Source organism: Lampetra fluviatilis, chromosome 2 (assembly GCF_964198595.1).
Source record: "Lampetra fluviatilis chromosome 2, kcLamFluv1.1, whole genome shotgun sequence".
In the NCBI taxonomy this organism is placed as follows: domain Eukaryota; kingdom Metazoa; phylum Chordata; class Hyperoartia; order Petromyzontiformes; family Petromyzontidae; genus Lampetra; species Lampetra fluviatilis.
In genome coordinates this window covers 5,354,239-5,371,401 of record NC_136276.1, presented here as the reverse complement: position 1 = coordinate 5,371,401, position 17,163 = coordinate 5,354,239, and the positions used below count along the sequence as shown (strand labels likewise).

At 44.5% G+C, this 17,163-nt stretch overlaps 2 protein-coding genes across 2 annotated transcripts; one reads left to right on the top strand and one right to left on the bottom strand.

The window, feature by feature from the left end:
• Positions 1-924: 924 nt before the first annotated feature.
• Positions 925-10,288, bottom strand: LOC144940363 (chromobox protein homolog 1-like). Its single transcript, XM_078866776.1, has 5 exons — positions 9,944-10,288; positions 6,652-6,796; positions 4,680-4,863; positions 3,266-3,360; positions 925-2,944 (listed from the first exon to the last, which is right to left on the bottom strand). Exons 2-5 carry the CDS (start codon positions 6,789-6,791, stop codon positions 2,797-2,799), a joined length of 567 nt encoding a protein of 188 aa, XP_078722902.1. The 5' UTR covers positions 6,792-6,796; positions 9,944-10,288; the 3' UTR covers positions 925-2,796.
• A 184-nt stretch (positions 10,289-10,472) lies between these two features.
• LOC144946978 (uncharacterized) lies at positions 10,473-16,444 on the top strand. The gene is made up of 13 exons (XM_078876062.1): positions 10,473-10,548; positions 12,032-12,154; positions 12,400-12,513; positions 12,635-12,781; positions 13,206-13,416; positions 13,520-13,603; positions 13,692-13,742; positions 13,902-13,949; positions 14,261-14,667; positions 14,713-14,878; positions 15,042-15,257; positions 15,675-15,760; positions 16,001-16,444. Exons 1-12 carry the CDS (start codon positions 10,543-10,545, stop codon positions 15,734-15,736), a joined length of 1,635 nt encoding a protein of 544 aa, XP_078732188.1. The 5' UTR covers positions 10,473-10,542; the 3' UTR covers positions 15,737-15,760; positions 16,001-16,444.
• Positions 16,445-17,163: the final 719 nt, after the last annotated feature.

The following is a 17,163-nucleotide window of genomic DNA, read 5'->3' as shown; positions in this document are numbered from 1 at the left end:
AAAAGCTCAACCAATCACCCCCTCTCCCCCTCCAAACTGCCCCACGTCCTCTCAACGTTATTAAGCATTAATGAACATGCCACTGCGGCGGAGCAGGCGTGCCCGTGACGGGCCCGGCACTCCCGTCCACCGCCTGTCCACCGCGCCACCGTGCAGAAAGGACACGAATTGGATGCGACCGACAGCCGTCGGCACGCGTCCCCCCCCCCCACCCCGTGCCTCGTTCGAGGCGCGCACCGTAGAACAAGAGCAATCAATAGCCAATTACATCCCTCCCAACCACTCCCGGTCTCCACTCAGGCACGGCTGAAACTACAATAAAGCCTTTAAAAAAAACACGCGTCCAGAAAAGGCAGCACGGGACAATGAAATGTCAGCGAAAGGTAGCAAAGTCGGGAAAAACGTAGATCGTTTTAATAATATACATGCACTTTCCCTCGTTCAACGCTAAACTGCACCCAACATATTTAGCGACGGATGTCATTTTCGTGAAGTGAACATCCTTTTTTTTTGTTCCTTCCTCTGGGAAGGCCAGCATATGCAGTGTCATTTTGCACTTAATTATCGGTAATTGATCTAATATGCAGCAGCCGTGATGTTTCGTTGTTTTAATGTCAAAACTTGCACAGCTTCCAGTAATTGGACTGACCATTAATTCGCTCGAAGCACGAGTAACCCAGGGAACTGTACAATTTTACATTGAATTGCTTTAAATGGCATGTATGCTGCAAAATGAACCAGAAAATCGCTGTTTAAACGTAGTCGTCGTTTTGAAAATCAGATGTAGAGCAATACCTCGTTAAATTAGTGTACTAAAAAGCAACTTTGAGTTGTCGAAATTTGTTGCAAAACGTTTATTTTCTAACCATTAAACGATACTCAACAAGCTTATAGCGGGCAGAAAAGCACAAATAAAAACATGAGAACATTAAAAACCAATGTACTTTATTGGACATAATTGTTACCAAAATGAAGTGAGAAAAATATGCATTCCAACGGCCATTGTCCAAAAATTTGAAATACTGCTTTAAACAAGGCTGCCATTAAATTAAAAAAACGTATTAACTTTCACAAAAAAAACCAGGGGCCCATTCACGTGAGATTTAAAAACCTACAATTTGATACTGTAATTACAAAGTTTAGAAAATATGCACGATGACCGGGTAGCTTACTCAAGCAGTTCAAAACTCACAGGATCATAAAAAGATGACAAGAACTGGAGCTGTAATATTTCACGTAACGTTCTGCAAGATCTTAACAAAAACTCGTTCATCCAATGGGCAAACCATCAATTGTTTTTGGCCTTGCCAACAGCAAGCAAAGCCAACATATAACCTAACAATAACAATCACCGATTAACATTCGATTGATGTCAACAGCCATAACTTTACAACCAGAGCCAGATTTTACATCTTGCCAAAATGGTCATAGCTTTTAGTTTTTTGTTAATGGGAACATTAGCACAATTTCACCAAGAACCAGATGAAAAGCATTCACAAACAAGTTAGGTTCATAATAATCTTGCACATTGCAAAAACTGGTATATGACGAGACTTTATTCACACAAAAGAAATCCCATGCACTTCAGAATGTGCAGTAACCAAAATGGACAGCTGTTTCTGATCGTGTAATTGTGTGCTCTTTAAACGCACTCCGTCCACACAATTTTTCTAGATCCCAATGCAGCTCAGGTGGGCTAAGATAATGACTGGGTTTTTTTAAAAAAAAGCAGCTGACTTGAGTGCAGGTCCCTCTATATATCTGGAAATGTTTGAATGGACAAAAGCTATTTTCAGAAAATTTGAGCACGATTTGAGTGGACATGTTAATATGCAGTGTGCTAACACTTCAGTTGCATTAGCAGTTATAAGGGAACATGTTTCAGACAAATGTGCTCACTCCCCAACTAAGCAACCATCAATCAAAATATAAAGTTGGGCTCTATGTGGACTAAACTTTACTGATTTTAAATATTTGAACAAAAAGTATGCATCACTTTAGATGTAGCCATTATTTGCGTGTCACACCAGTTCATCTTGTGATGACATTCCATAAGCATACATTGCTCTAAGACATCATTTGGGAAAGTTATTTTTTATCACGTTTTTCAGTGCTGCACAATTTAACAAAAACATAGCCCCTGGGCATAGTGGAGCAGCTCACAAATTCAACTCGGTTCTAGAGCAACATACGGGGAGGATTACTGTAGCAGTTACACTTAATGACGGAGGCTTGTGTTGCTTCCGAAACGTCGTGATTTAATGTAGTTATTTTCATTTATTATTTTACCTACGTGACTTTCCCAAAAAAACCTAAGAGTATGAATCCTTGCAGTCACGAAAGCATCAAATCTAGACTACGGGGAGGGACCTGGCTCCTCAGCAAGCACTGTGCCACGACAGATTATCGTCTTTTATGTGTGAGCATGCCCTCCTTCCTCCTCAGCAGCACACCACTTTTGTGCACATATAGTACTTGCAAAAACCAGCGTTTTTATTTTCCAAAGCGCCGACACAGTTCACGACCATTGTATGCGTGGAGGATTATTGGGTGTACTTAAAATACTTCAAAAGTTCTCCTGACCAATAAAAAAAAACTACTACACGAAAACTGAACTTTTTTCTTCTTCATAAAACATGTATTTTATTTTACGACATACCAAAAAACCCTCATCATCAATTATGACCTGAAACGTTACGGTGTATTTGTTGTGTAGATTATCAGTATCTGAAGAACGGGAAACGGCGCTTTTGTTGTTTGCATCGATTCGGGATGCCCAGTCACCCGGGCCATGGCCTAGGCTTTGTCCTCCTTGGCGTTATCCGCGTCGTCGTCAGGGTATGCATGCCAGGTGAGTCGCTCCTCGTAGAAGGAGATGACGATCTGCGGGCAACGCGTGTTGGCCTCCTTGGCTGGGACGAGGTCAGCCTCGTCTGAGCCTTTCCTACATTTGCGGAAAAGTCAGACAGGACCGTCTTTAATTCACGTGCCCCCTTTAGTTTCACACGAACCGCATTCAGAGCACCATCGGGCAGCAGCAGTATACCACATTTTACACCACACGTAAAGCAAAGGTTGGGAATAATTTGGCAACAAAGGTTATTATGTCACGAATACAACTATTCTGGATTAAATGCAGCCTCAATGTAAATTCTAGGGTTGTAAATTTATGTGATAAAAAATTACTTGAAACCACAAGTCAGCATAAGACAGCACACGCATGAGCTTCAACTACATGTAAATGTATCTGTGTTCACAGACGTACCATTTCATGAGGAACATCAGCTCTCCACTGGAGTCCGTGGCACCGATTATTCTCTCGGGCTCCAACCCCCGAGAAAATCCAATCTCTTGACCTACCTTAAAAGGAGAATAACAAATACCATCAGTAGGTAACAGCCTTGGTTTAAGTTAGCGGAAACTACATTTTATATTGTCAAGTACAAACAGTATCACTGTTTACATTTCTTTAAACATTTGTTTATATAACCTTCCTTGCAGGAAATGTTATTTTAATACTTAAATCACAAATTCACATTCTGATAAAATTATTACTAATCATTTGCTATTTTACTTTTTTCTTTTAATTACAAAGAGGATACATTCAATGCAATTAAATATATGTGCAATACAGCCAATCATTTGTACATACCTTATTAGTATGTAAACAAACTACTAAGGGTTTGTCTTGATATGATTTCAGGTAATTCTAAAGTGTGAATTGTAAATACTCACATTAACGTGAACAGTTGAAGTCGGGCAAAATGGATATTTTGCAAGAACAATACTAGCAGTGTGCATGTAACAAATTAAAACAACTATTTAAATACACGTATCACAGTAGTATTTCATTTCTCAGTGTAAATTCAAAGATGTAGAATGAACCAAGAAGTATAGAATATATTTTAACATGTTAAAGCTACCATATCAAATCAGGATTACTCTGGGTATAATTTCCATATTCTACAGTTGGATAAATTGTAAAACAGTCTTTTTTCACGTGGTAATTTTGACGAATGACTTCAAGTAGGGTAAAGTAATTACTTGTTATTTCAGGCCATATGGATCAATTTTCAAGGTTATAGGTCACGTCTTTTTCCATTGACCAAATAGATTACACTAAACCCAATATTGGGACATAATTAAGCTCTCTTGATAGCAAGTTCACAAAATCCAATAGTCTGCCAATGTGAACAAATTGGCCAACACTATTATAACGGCACTATTTATACATGGTTATTTAAATTGTCACTGCATTTGGGTCCTTTGAAATAACTTTTAACTCATTTATACATATTTTTAACTACACTATGACAACTAGTTACAATAACTGGCAGTCCGACTTTAAACAAGTGCTGCAGGACTATATTCTTTGGAAACCACGTGCTTTCTTTTGTAACCAGGTGATGCACACAAATCTTTTGTAAAGAATAAACTGTGAGACATTCCCAGAGAACCACATTTGAATTACAGTAGTCAGACTATATGCTTTGCAAACTTCTATTGCCCAAATGAGTTTGTATTCAAATCAGGAGACGAGGTAATTTGACTCGGAATGTGTTTAGTTTGTTTTCCTTACCCCACACCTCCCGATTATCACGGTTGGCTACGTACTGTGTGAAAGAATAATCAACATACGCATGGGTCTTTAAAACTTAAGTCGTGTTTCTGACAAATACCTTTTCTGCCTCTTTTTTTTTCTTGGGCTTGTTATCTCCAGTGCCATTGAGGGAGGTAGATTTCCGTTTGATGCCCTCGGCCTTGTCCTCAGACACCTGCTGCTTGCCCTTGCTCGTGCCCAGGTACTCCGAAATTAGGTCAGGACAGTCCAGGTTCTCATCGGGCTCCCATGTGTTATCCTCCCTAGACAAAAACAAGGGTAGACAGATCGAGTCAGTTTTTATATAACGCTACTACCAAACAGTATCTCAAGTTTGTTAGGCTCTCTCTTTGATATCCCACTCCAATTAAAAAGTACTTTGATTATTAGTGCTGTAATGCAATTAAATCACTTATCAATGTTAACCTGTTCAATTAGTTGTGTCTGACCAACTCTAAACAGTCAAAAAGCTTCAAGATTTTAGTTTGCAGAGGGTCTCGCTCATCTTAATTGTAAAAGTGGGTTTGGGGTATAAAAAAAACACAGAAGTATCGCTCAATGTCTTGTTCAGCACCTCAGACCTTCGTATGGCTCAAAGTGCTCCCCTGTCTATGCGAGAAAAGGGCCTTTTATCCCAAATAGTCTACTATATACCGGCAGTCATCGACTTACAAACATGGTACATTCCCGAGACCCGTTTCTAAATGTGTTATAATTTTAAAAAAGCATTTTTAAAATCACAAGGAAAAATATTGTGCATATGCATGCAATACTCTAATGCTGCATAGCAAATAAAGCAACATGTTCTAGAAAAAAAATCAGTTTTTATTTCACTCACCTCCAGCCCTGATACTAGCTTGCTTATCATAAGTGGCGTTTCTAGGATGCTGGGACTCATTATATTTCATGGAGAATCACTCCACTGACAAAAAAATAGTTCTGCGGTTTGGTAGTACGACCGAAAATTCGCAAGTCGGATGGTAAAATACATAACATCTTATGCTGGTTCTTTTGTAAGTACAGATGTTCGCAAATGGGACGTTCGTATCTCGGGGACTGCATCATTTGATTGTTATGTGGCATTGAGTTTTGTCTGTTCGAGTTGACATGCCACTGGATAACTGATGAGAATTGTCTTATTCAAAAATATGAAGATTAATGCACTCCACCAGCAACGACTATTTCTGTATTGTACCACACTGGTGGCAAGTGGGACACGACTGATAGCAATTGTAATGTGTAATAAGGGCACTACGACCACCAATAACTGCATCTAGTGAATATGTGATGCAGCGTTAATGTGTTTGGAGTGTATACATGAGTGACACATACTGCTTAGAGATACAGCTCATTGAGAATGTTAAATACTGTGATATGGTCACTACAAGTTTTCAAGGGTGGCCCACGTGTTTTTGCAAGTGATACTTGTGCACCACTGCTAACACAGCCTTTTCATGTTAAATGGTTGGAATTGTGCCCAGGATTAGATGTGTATTCACTGCTGGAATTGTCATCAACCTCCCTGCTGGAGTGGCAGTGCTACATGAACTCAAGGTTTGTCCATTTGAACCTGCACGTGCCGAATTTCGGCAACCTTAGAAGATAAGCAGAATTAAGTCGGTTCAGTTCTTAGATGAGAGTCTGTCACGGAATATCATTTGTTATAGGCAGAGAGTATGGCAGTTCAGAAATGTACTCAAGTCCTCACATACAAGCAATATATTGGGTATATTGATTGAACGTTGTGTTTAGTTTGTTGTCCTTCCTCGCCCCTCCGATTAGCATGGTTGGCTACGTACAGTACGAAAGTTAAACATACATGCATGAATACGATTATGTGTGGCGGCTTACAAGTGTTATTTGGGGAGATTTTATATGTTTCGGTTACACACAAAAAAAGCCACTCGTTAATGCAATTAACCAAACATGGAAATGCAGCGATCTCCTGAAAGCATCTTGAGCCTCGGTGACTTTCTGGGGGAGACTATAACAGCATTAGCCACCAACAGAAGTGGCAAATTAATTACAATATTTTACTTTATAAGACTTACTCTGTGAATCCCTTCCACTTGAGAAAGTACTCCACCTTTCCCTTCACCACCCTGCGGTCCATGACCTTCTCCACTACATACTCCTCCTCGACGGGGGGCTCCGGATCGCTCTTCTCCTTTCTGGTCTTCTGTTTTCCCATTGTAACTGCACCCATTGAACAAGCACATTTCGGCACGTGGTTAGAAGTACACCACACAATTGGACTTTCTTTTATTGATAACTCAAAATAGCGGGATAATTCAGGAGTGGGGTACAAACATATTTAACAGGCACCAACTTAACCCGCCCCCTCAGCCCACTGACAAGATGACGTGCTTATGTTGCCAAACGCAAAGACAACACACGGGGAGCAAACTATGTTATATTGTATCATGTTCCGTTTCCCCCCTCAATGCAGTGCACATTCTCTGCAGAGGGGACACACAATGTTCCAACGACGATCCTCTCGACCGATGCCCCATCTGCTTTCACGATCATAGGCATATCCTCAAGTCCGGCACATACAATATTTTGCTCCTCCAAGAGTTGTAGGTAGGATTAACTTAAGAATTCCAGATTCATGCTTTTATAATAAAAAATTGGAGCGGAGTTAACTTCAACCTTCAACGATTGCAACTAAACAGCCAATCGGAATCCTGCACGCCCAGGTTTTCAGGAGCATGAGCTTAAACTACTTCGATCGGTGGGTGGGGCTCAGAACATTCTAGAATTAACCACAGAAAACTCCCATTATTACATTCCGGAGTGAATAACCTACAGTGTTTACATCGTAAGGCCATGAATCTGCGAAAAGAGCCCCACTCCACGGCAAACAAAAACACACGTGGCTGAAGCCATTTCACGTGCACATTCACACACGGCAATAACACACATACACGTTACATTCAAGTTCCAATATTTCAACGAAGACAACATTTTGCCAATTTACAGATTATTTGTGGGGCTCAAATGCATCGGCGGAGAATGACTTCTACATTTCAGGGGGGGGTTAGGTTTGTCCCTCACGTTAGGAATCGCGGGTGCTTAATTCGTGTTTTAAAATCTTAATTGTAAACTATTGAACATTACTTAATAAAGGCGTCCAGTTTTGGGAGAGGGACATTGCCTGTCTGTGCCCCCCCCGCCCCCAAAAGTCTGCTCAAACGTTACAATTAAACACAAATTGCATACAATACGCCAACTTTGTTGAGATGCAAATCATCATGACGAGAATTAAAATACACCCGTTACCATTTTTTTAAAGTGTGTTTGACGAGGCAATAACCACAAAAAAAACATAACTCCCTATGTATCACTGACGTATGCATAATTACAATAATGTAAACATGCATTGCGCTAAATTTTGATTTAAAGCTTTCGTGACTGCAGGGATTCATATTCTTGGTTCTTTCGGTAAAGTCTCGTAGAAGGGAAATAATAAAATAATACAAATAAAAAACAAGAACAATTCTCACGTTTCAACTGCAACACAAGCAATCATCATCAAGTTTGATGTCCACAGCAACACCTGATGACGATTGCTTGTGTTGTAGTCGAAACGTCGTGAGAATGTTTATTGTTTTATATTTGTATTATTTTATTATTTCCCTTCTACGTAACTTTACCGAAAGAACCAAGAATATGCATTGCGCTTTTAAAACGTTCCACACTTCTGGGTGGCGCCACCACCAGCAAGGAATCTTCTTCCCAGCTTCACCACCAAGCCCCCCCTAATTGTTTGGCTCCATCATCTCCATCACTCCACTCGGCCCGTAGCTGGAGCTTGGACCAGCAATGTTTTACACGGCATTCTCCTCGGCCTCTGTTCTCATCCTGGCGTAGAGCAAATACTGTTCCCTTTCGGGGAGCTAAGTGCCAATGTCCGAGGTCTGATATCCACAACGAGAAAGGCTACGTGAGATCATATCGTCTTGCCATTCCCTCCTCCGTTGAAGGAGCGCATAACTATTGCGGTTAAGTTGTACGGTACTCTGTATGGTCCCAGTTTCGGTTGCCCCGTTGATTGAGGAAGTCCATGGGTGGAAAAAACCCGATTTTTCCAGCGGCAGGCATCGGGTTTTTTCATTAATTCAATTAAACCCGATTTCGGGGAATTAAAACCTGGTTTAATGAATACGAAACTCTGATCCAAGGCTTAGGCTGCTTCCTCGTCGGTGTTATCGTACTCGGGGCCGTCGGGCACGGAGTAGTCGTAGAATGCGGGCAGGTTGGTCTTGATGAACACGAGCTTCTCCACAATCGTGGGCGCCAGTGAGTTCCTTAGCTTGGAATGGAGGAAGCCCATAAAGTTCACGTTCATTTATTAGGTAAAGCCATGTGAGCCATTCGGCTCTTGAATCGGGTGCAACCGCAACAAACAAAACAAAAGCATGAACAAGAAAACATCTTAAAGTTACTATATGACTATGTGCAAGCTGAAAATCTAGGGAGGAAAAACAGCAAAAATTCCAGAAAAAAAGCACCGTACACCAACGCTGAGAAGTTCCGCTCGGATGCCGCAATTAGAACCAATTAAACCGGATTTCTCCCAATCTCAGATGATCGGGTTTAATATAAAAAAAGACAATTAAACCCGACTGTGCCACCCTTGGTCCAAGCAAGAGGCGCCTCAAGCGGATAAGCAGCAGACTCCAGGCAAGAGGGCACCCGCGTGGTGGGGCTGCAATCCCGCTAGTCGGTTCTGTAAAACAAAAACCAGGTGCAATTTACCCTGAACTCGTGCAGTGTAGGTTGTGCACTCATCTATTAAGAGTAGCAGACAACGTGGGTTGTTGAGACGAGATGTTTAAAGCAAATTGTCCACCTTTCGTTGAGCAGCGAAACCAAACGAGGCCTCAAATTCCCCTTCATCACCTACCCCCCAAATCGACACACGAGCCTGCCGAACTGGACGCCAACTCAAGGGTTAATTTGTGGTGTTTTTCCCCTCTGCAATCGTCCCATGTCCTCGTGTTGGATCTCGCCAGCAGCGCCGAGACTCGCCTGGATCCTCCCCAGGGCCCCGCCGGACCACGAAGTGGGGCCCCCCTCTCTCTCTCCCTACCATCGAGACCCCGGGCACGGGCCGCCCCAATACGCCTCGATTCGTCGTCGTGAGCGGCAAAAGCTTCGAGCGGCCACGTCCCCTCACACCCCTCAACCTAACCACCCACACACCGCGCGTACACAACACAAAACGTGGCCACGGCAGCAACAATAACAACGACGACGCCGCGCCATTCCAGCAAACGAGGCCGCGCGGGGCTTCCCTCCCACGGGGACGAACGTAGCAAGAGGCGCGCTGTGGCTTACATTGGGGGCGGTCCAGCCGCTTTGCTGCTCGCTCCGGGAATGAATGAGACGGACGGGCGGGCGTGGGTGGGTGGGAGTCTGCCGCCTTCCCGCTACGCGCCAAAAAAAACCACGACGACGGCGGCGGCGGCAAAGCCTCGAACGTCAAAAGCTCACGGGGAGGAGGACGGGAACACTATATTTTTTTTATTCGCTCGCGGCGGCGGACCTCCTCCCGGGCACTCGCTACCACCACCACCCGCGGCGATTGCAACTTGGCGAGCGACTCAGGAGTTTAAAAAAAAATTTGTAATTTAATTTGTTACGAAAAATGTTTTTATTCTCTCACGCGGGGCGACGGCGGAAGTGGTCGTCCGTTTCCGCTTCCGGTGCGCGGCGCCGCCAAATGGCGCCAAAAAAATGGGGGGGAGGGGGGTGAAATCCGCGCCCGCCATTGGTCGACGCGGGGGTCACGTGGCGGCTGTCCTTGCCCAATCGCGCACTCGCGGGGCGTGGCGTGCCGTGCTTATATAAGGCGGAGAGGCGGGAGTTCACGCCCCCCCAGAGCCCGTCCGTTACCACCACCACCATTGCCCACCACCTGGCCGACATTTTGTACCATGGAGGTGAGAGTGTGGCAGACGTCACGGTCAGAGCTGGGCACCGGAGCTTAGTCCACCCTCGCGGGGTTGAACCCACGAGGGTGGTGGACTAAGGGAAATGCGCATGGGGGGACGGGGATGTGTGCGCAGGCACTGGTCGTGGGATGGATGGATGGGGGAGGACCGCGTGCTGTTCTCGATTGAAACTCCCTCTGTGGCTTGGCGTGCTGTTCGCGGGCTTCGTGCGAGAGACAGAGATCGATATATAATCCGACCCGTGCTTCGAGGGGAGCTTTACTGAACGCGGGGCGTGCAGGGAGACGCGATGGTGGGACATCGAGGTTGGAGATGAGAGAGATGTGAGCGTGGCCCCGGGTTGTCGGCTGGAAGGAGGAGAGGGCCTCAGGCCGACATGGCGGTCCGTGGTGGTGGTGGTGGTGGTCAGCGGAGCGGATCTCGCAATGGATATCAATGGCCTTAGATGCCGAGGCGGGATGGAGCGGCGTTTTAATGAGCGCACGTGGATCTCGGACTCGGCGTTTGCCAGGAGCCGGCGTTGTTGGTTGTGGCACTTCCCGCCTGTAAAGTGCTCGGGTTGCGTGTTGTGCCGAGAGCGTCCATTTGCCGCGCTGCCCCCCCTGTTTAACGATGTGGTTGTCTATGCACCCCCGTCGGTCAGCCCATTCGTTATCTATAATACCCTCGTTGAGTGACTGCAATTACACGGCGCCTTGCCACTGTTTACCAACCACAACAACCCCTGGGTGCGTTCATTCATTCGATTTAGTCCGCGTTTTGTGGGCAAGTCTTTGGGTTCTGGCTCGCATTCATCACCAATTTGCCGTCTGGTGCCAGATAACGGATGCGATTATGTAAATTGTGTGTTATATGTTGTGTAATATCGGGTCGTAATTGCGCAATTGGCTTCTGTTTGTAAGGTTGAAGACTCCCAGTGGGTGGGGGGGGGCATCACCATGGACCACACTTCGTGATGGACATTGGTTTTTCCCCGATTATCTTACAATCATCAATGTCGTCAATTCCGTGTTAATTATTCACAACCGTGATTCACCGTGAACACCCAAGTATTGGATATTGGTGTTACCCTTACACGTGGAAATCCGTACATGTTGATAATTGGTCCAGCGCTGTGAGCCGCCTCTGACCAAATTACACCCCAATTGCCCGATCTCAAAGATAGTCTTTGGATGAACAAACACCGTGTATAAGATGTATAGGTTCCGTGCCGGTCAGCAAAGAAAAATCGATGTTAGTACCTTGTAGAAAGGCGCTTTGATGACAGAATGGACTGCACGTTTGCAAGCCAAAAGGGGGGGGGGGGTGGAGTGTTCGATTATCAAACTTGAAATGCATTTCACATCGTAACAATGGCGCATTAAAACGCATAGTTTTAAGCACATTAGGAACAAAGATCAACTAATTATGGTGAGGGATACACGTTGGACAGTTAACCTAAATGTACGTTTTGGTTTTTTTTGGCCACTAGTTTCATGAGGAGTCCTGGGATATCGATGAGGGTGCTGAAAGTTCAGAGCACACGTTCCGGGGCGAAATGCTTTCAAGACCTCCGTCCCACTTAAAAACGGAGAAAAAAGCTGAGCGTTTTTACGTACTTATAGCACTGATTACACTTCGCTTTTAACGTACGTCTTTATTTGACAATGCACTAAATGATCTCGAGATTAATCACGAAAGCGCACTGCCTTAAATGCATAAGGTCTTTAAATGGCATGTTCTGCTTTCATATTGCTTAAACGTCATGACTTTTCAACACTGGCATTGTCTTGCAGTTTCTGTATAAAGCATATGTCGAACGTGTCTTTCTAATGGTTCGAGTTTATTCTTTCCACCCAGGACCGTGAGCCAGAGCAGTTCCGCAAACTGTTCGTTGGAGGGCTTAGCTTTGAGACGACAGAAGAGGGCCTCCGGCAGTACTTTGAGCAATGGGGAATCCTAACCGACTGTGTGGTACGTACATTCGTTCTACTGCCCTTAGGGGCCGTGCATGCTATTCGTAAGCATTTGCCTGTTATTTGACGAAATAACGGTGCGCTTTTTAACCATTTAGTTTTGTTGGTGTTTGTTTCAGGTCATGAAGGACACACAATCCAAGCGGTCGAGGGGCTTTGGCTTCGTGACCTTTTCGAGCATGTCAGAGGTTGACGCAGCAATGTCTGGCCGGCCTCACAAGATCGATGGGCGAATGGTGGAGCCGAAGCGGGCAGTGTCACGAGAGGTAAGGAGTGGTGGTGAGGTTGGGTGGGTCCACTTGTTTGCTTCATCCAGAACGCTCTTCTGACATTAGGAAGCCACTGGAGCTAATGAACTTTTAAAAAATCTAGATTTAGAACTCATTTCTTTAGAACTGCCTTTTGTGTTTAGTGTTGGTATGCATGTTGAACTTCTTTCACACGACATAGCCCAACAATGCTACATGTAGTTCGAAAGAAGTTCTACATACAATCCCGGACTTGTTGGTGCTTGCCAAATTTGTTTTTCTCTGCAGCTTTCCATGAAAAAATGCAGATTGATACTCCATCACAAATACATCCTCAAATTATGCTTTAGTGTTTGTCCATCTTGATAATGCAATTCTAGAAATGTTTGCTTTTGAGATTTTTTTTTTTTTACAAGGACCTCAAAACTCATTTTTATTGCAGGACTCGATGCGACCTGGAGCTCACTTGTCTGTTAAGAAGATCTTTGTTGGTGGAATCAAAGATGATACCGATGAAGAACATTTGCGAGATTACTTTGAAAAGTATGGGAGGATTGAGATTGTTGAAGTTATGACGGAGAGGGAATCTGGAAAAAAGAGAGGCTTTGCCTTTGTTACCTTCAATGACCATGACCCCGTGGATAAAATTGTTGGTAAGTCTCTTTATGCGTTTTCCTCATTTAAATTCTTTATACTGGTTGCATGTGTAGAAATGCAATGTTCATCATTAATTGTGCTTTTTCATTTCATCTCCAGTTCAAAAATATCACACCATCAACGGACACAACTGTGAAATCAGAAAAGCCCTTCCCAAGCAAGAGTTGCAAAATTACGGCAGAGGTAAGTCTTATTTTTTGTGTGAAGATACATATGTTACATCGTGCTTAATATTCAATGCTTATTCGTTTTTGCGATTTTTTTTTGTCAGGCCGAGGAGGATTTAACAGAGATTTTGGTCCTTCTGGTGGAAGGGGCGGTGGTAAGTCATTTGCAGAGTTTGTGCTCGTTTGTTCCTCGGTCAATATTTTATACAAGTGTTTGTCCTCTTGAATGATAGCGTTAGTGTCTTGTATCCCCGTTTTAATGTAAAACAGTTTTCCAAGTTGACACAAATAAATGGCTTTTGTCCATTGGGCAGGTTTTGGTCGGGGAAATTACGGAGGCGGAGATTTCAACGGTTGTGATAGTGAGTAAAGCATCTGAACAATCGCGTGCACACAGCGTTATTTTTTTGTCACTTCGAATTTCCTGCAGTCGAAGTAAATAGTGGATTTGTAAACGGAGCTAGGGCATTGCACTTGTTGCGAACAATTCAAGTGAGTGATATCTTGACTGGTCCTGGTATCTCTCCCCCTAACCAGCCTGCAATGACCAGCATGGTCAAACAACTCCCATAGCCGACTTGTAGTGAGAATACCCTGACAACAAGTCGTGTTATTATGTACATATTTACATATTATGTAATTTCTTGAATAGTATTTTTTTTCTTTGTCGCAGGTGGAAACTTTGGCGGCGGAGGAGGTGGTGGATATGGTGGGGGCGGTAGAGGCGGTTTTGGCGGCGGTGGCGGCTATGGCAACCAGGGAGGTGGTGGCTATGGAGGAGGGGGCTTTGGTGGTGGTGGCGGCGGCGGCTTTGGGAACCAAGGAGGAGGAGGTGGCTATGGGGGAAACATGGGTGGTGGAGGCTATGGCAACCATGGAGGAGGAGGAGGCGGAAGCTATGGTGGTGGTGGTGGTGGAGGAAACTACCAAGGAGGTGGTGGTGGTTATGGTGGACATGGTGGACATGGGGGTGGTGGTGGTGGTTATGGAGGGAGTGGACATGGGGGTGGTGGTTATGGGGGTGGAGGACATGGAGGTGGGGGTGGTGGACATGGGGGTGGGGGAGGTGGGTACGGGGGTGGACATGGTGGTGGACATGGTGGGGGTGGACATGGTGGGGGTGGTGGTGGACAAGGCGGCGGGGGTGGGCATGGGGGTGGCAATTATGGTGGTGGCGGTGGAGGCAGCGGATATGGAGGCGGAGGCAGCGGATATGGAGGCGGCGGGAGCTACAGCGGTGGAGGAGGTGGCTATAACCAGCACGGCGGCGGCGGCAACTACGGTGGTGGTGGTAAGTGTGACGTCTTAAATAAGGGCTCCGTTATCATCAGGCAGATGTAACCCAGGGGATTTGCAAATTCGGTCTGGATAAAAAAAAAGAAAAAAACCTGGTGTCTGATAGTCCAATGTGTATTAGCCATAGCCTAAAACCACTGTTTCTTTTTGTCATTAAGGCGATGTAGCAAGTCAGACCAGTACAGGAACAGTCGCTCTTGCAGGTAACTTTGGAGGCGGCGGTGGCGGCGGCAGCAATTTCAACGACTTTGGCAACTACAGCAGCCAGGGACATTCGCATTACGGCCCTTTGAAGGGAGGCCACGGTGGTGATGGTGGTGGTGGGAGCAGTGGCAGTTACAGTGGCCCCAGGAGCGGTGGCGGTCCCTACGGAGGTGAGATATGTTTGTTCAGTAATGCATTAGTGTTAATCGGTCTCCAGTGCCATTTATAGGAAGATTTCATTTACATCAACATTGTCAAGTGCCATATTACAATGGTTTTCGAAATTGTTCAAATTGCGCCGACCGCCACACGCAGTTATTCCTCCTTTGTTAACCTATTATTTTGGCAAATTCAGTTTTATTGAGCATTGGCTTTTGCCATATAATCACTATCAGACTCAAACCATTGTATTGTCTTAGCAATATTCAGAGTGCTTTGACGTCTTTTGAAATTGAAGTATTATTACCATGTGTGAAGTGATTGAGTTCTCACACCATGTAGAAGCAGTTTTTCACGTCATTTTAATGCATTTCCCTCTGAGTTGGAGTTGGGTGTTGAAGTAAATTATTTGTTGCTCATTTTTTCAGGTGGCTATGGTTCCTCGGGGAGCGATGGCGGAGGATATAGAAGCGGACGCAACCGATATTAGAGCTGCTTCATTTCCCCCCGAAAGGTACGATTTGTTTTTTTCCAGACTGTATAATGTGAATGCACATCTATCAATTCACCCCTCTTCACAGGATACATTCTAAATTTTCCAAATTTTTTTTTTTTACACAATCTTACGTGTGTTGTCTTTCATTGCCACTTAAGTGCGTTTACAACCTTGTCTGTTAATTTCCGTGTGTAGCCCATTTTTTCCCCCATCTTGCATGCATATTGATTTGTGTAACCATATTTCTCTATCCTGCAGGCATCCAATGTACCATAAATAAGGGAGGCTGAGCTGACTTGGAAGGACAGCGTCAGGGTTCTGACTCAGTCCAGGGAGTGGCAGACAGCGCATAGAGGCAGGAAATAATCCTGCAGTAAGCAAAGTGAGTCAAGACGCAGGACAGGTAGCAAGAATAAAATCATGTGTCATGGCTACATTTGTGTCTGAAATTCTCAGATTTTTCTTTTTTAAAGTCAGGGTTTTGCCACGATTTGTCTTTTTATCGAACAAGTTTATGATCATGTAATTCAGATGTTAGTGGTGCATGTTAATGTAGGCCATATACACATGCAATAGACAACAGGTTTGAGTGCAGTATCTGTTTTTTTTCCATGGATGTATTGCAAGATGAGTAAGTTGGCAATGCATTTGCTGTGAAGAATTATGTTTTGTACAAAAGTGAAATAAAGCTGTAGACAACAACTTCTGAAGTACGTTTAAGTTTTTGGTTTGATTGAGTAGTCGGTGAAGCTAAGAGAATTGAGAGAGGCGGCGCTCACAGTTCGTCCCCCTGGCTGCGAGAGTGGTTGGAATGTCGTCGTTCCCCCCCCCCCCGTTTTCAACGTGGCGCGCGCCCGAAGGCAAATGAGGAATCTCTACAGCAAGGAAAACCGTGCTGAGGAAGCCGGCAGCCCCCACACAGTGCAGAAGCGGCAGACACGGGACCCGACCCCACAACGGCAGCACGAGGGAGGAAAGCAGCAGGCAGCTTGGCCCGGAAGGAAGAAATGCGCAAGCAGTCTCTTTGTTGAGGGAAGGAGTGCAATGAGAGGAAGAAGAACAATCCCAGGTGTTGGCCTCAGGCATTTTTGTTTAAGAGTGCAGGAAGCTATTGATATTTATATCCGCAAAAGCCAGTAACAGGCTTGAGTTGGTAAGTTTACAGGGATGCTTTCCTCTTTTGTTTTTTGTCCACCAGGACGTGCATGTCCTCTCATTTCTACTTTTAATACCTGAGTGGAAATGACATTTTTCTTAGGTTTGGAGTGAAGCTGTCGGCACTGGACTTGAGAAACTGGTCAACTCCATAACAGGGTAAGCCATTAGGTCTGATGTGGTTGTGTTTGTCGTGAATTGTGTTTTTTAAGTGTTACAAGTTGAGTAATGCATGGATTGGTAATGTAAAAAAAAGTTAAATTATT

Bases quoted from the DNA above. Each gene is read 5' to 3' on its own strand.
- LOC144946978 (XM_078876062.1), top strand. The intron at 13,604-13,691 runs GTAAGTCTTATT...TTTTTTTGTCAG, and splicing joins GTTGCAAAATTACGGCAGAG to GCCGAGGAGGATTTAACAGA. The intron at 14,668-14,712 runs GGACATGGTGGT...GGTGGGGGTGGT, and splicing joins GGGGAGGTGGGTACGGGGGT to GGTGGACAAGGCGGCGGGGG.
- LOC144940363 (XM_078866776.1), bottom strand. From the start codon at position 6,791: ATGGGAAAACAGAAGACCAGAAAGGAGAAGAGCGATCCGGAGCCCCCC. The intron at 4,864-6,651 runs GTAAGTCTTATA...GTTTTTGTCTAG, and splicing joins AAGTGGAAGGGATTCACAGA to GGAGGATAACACATGGGAGC. The intron at 2,945-3,265 runs GTACGTCTGTGA...CCGCAAATGTAG, and splicing joins CTGATGTTCCTCATGAAATG to GAAAGGCTCAGACGAGGCTG.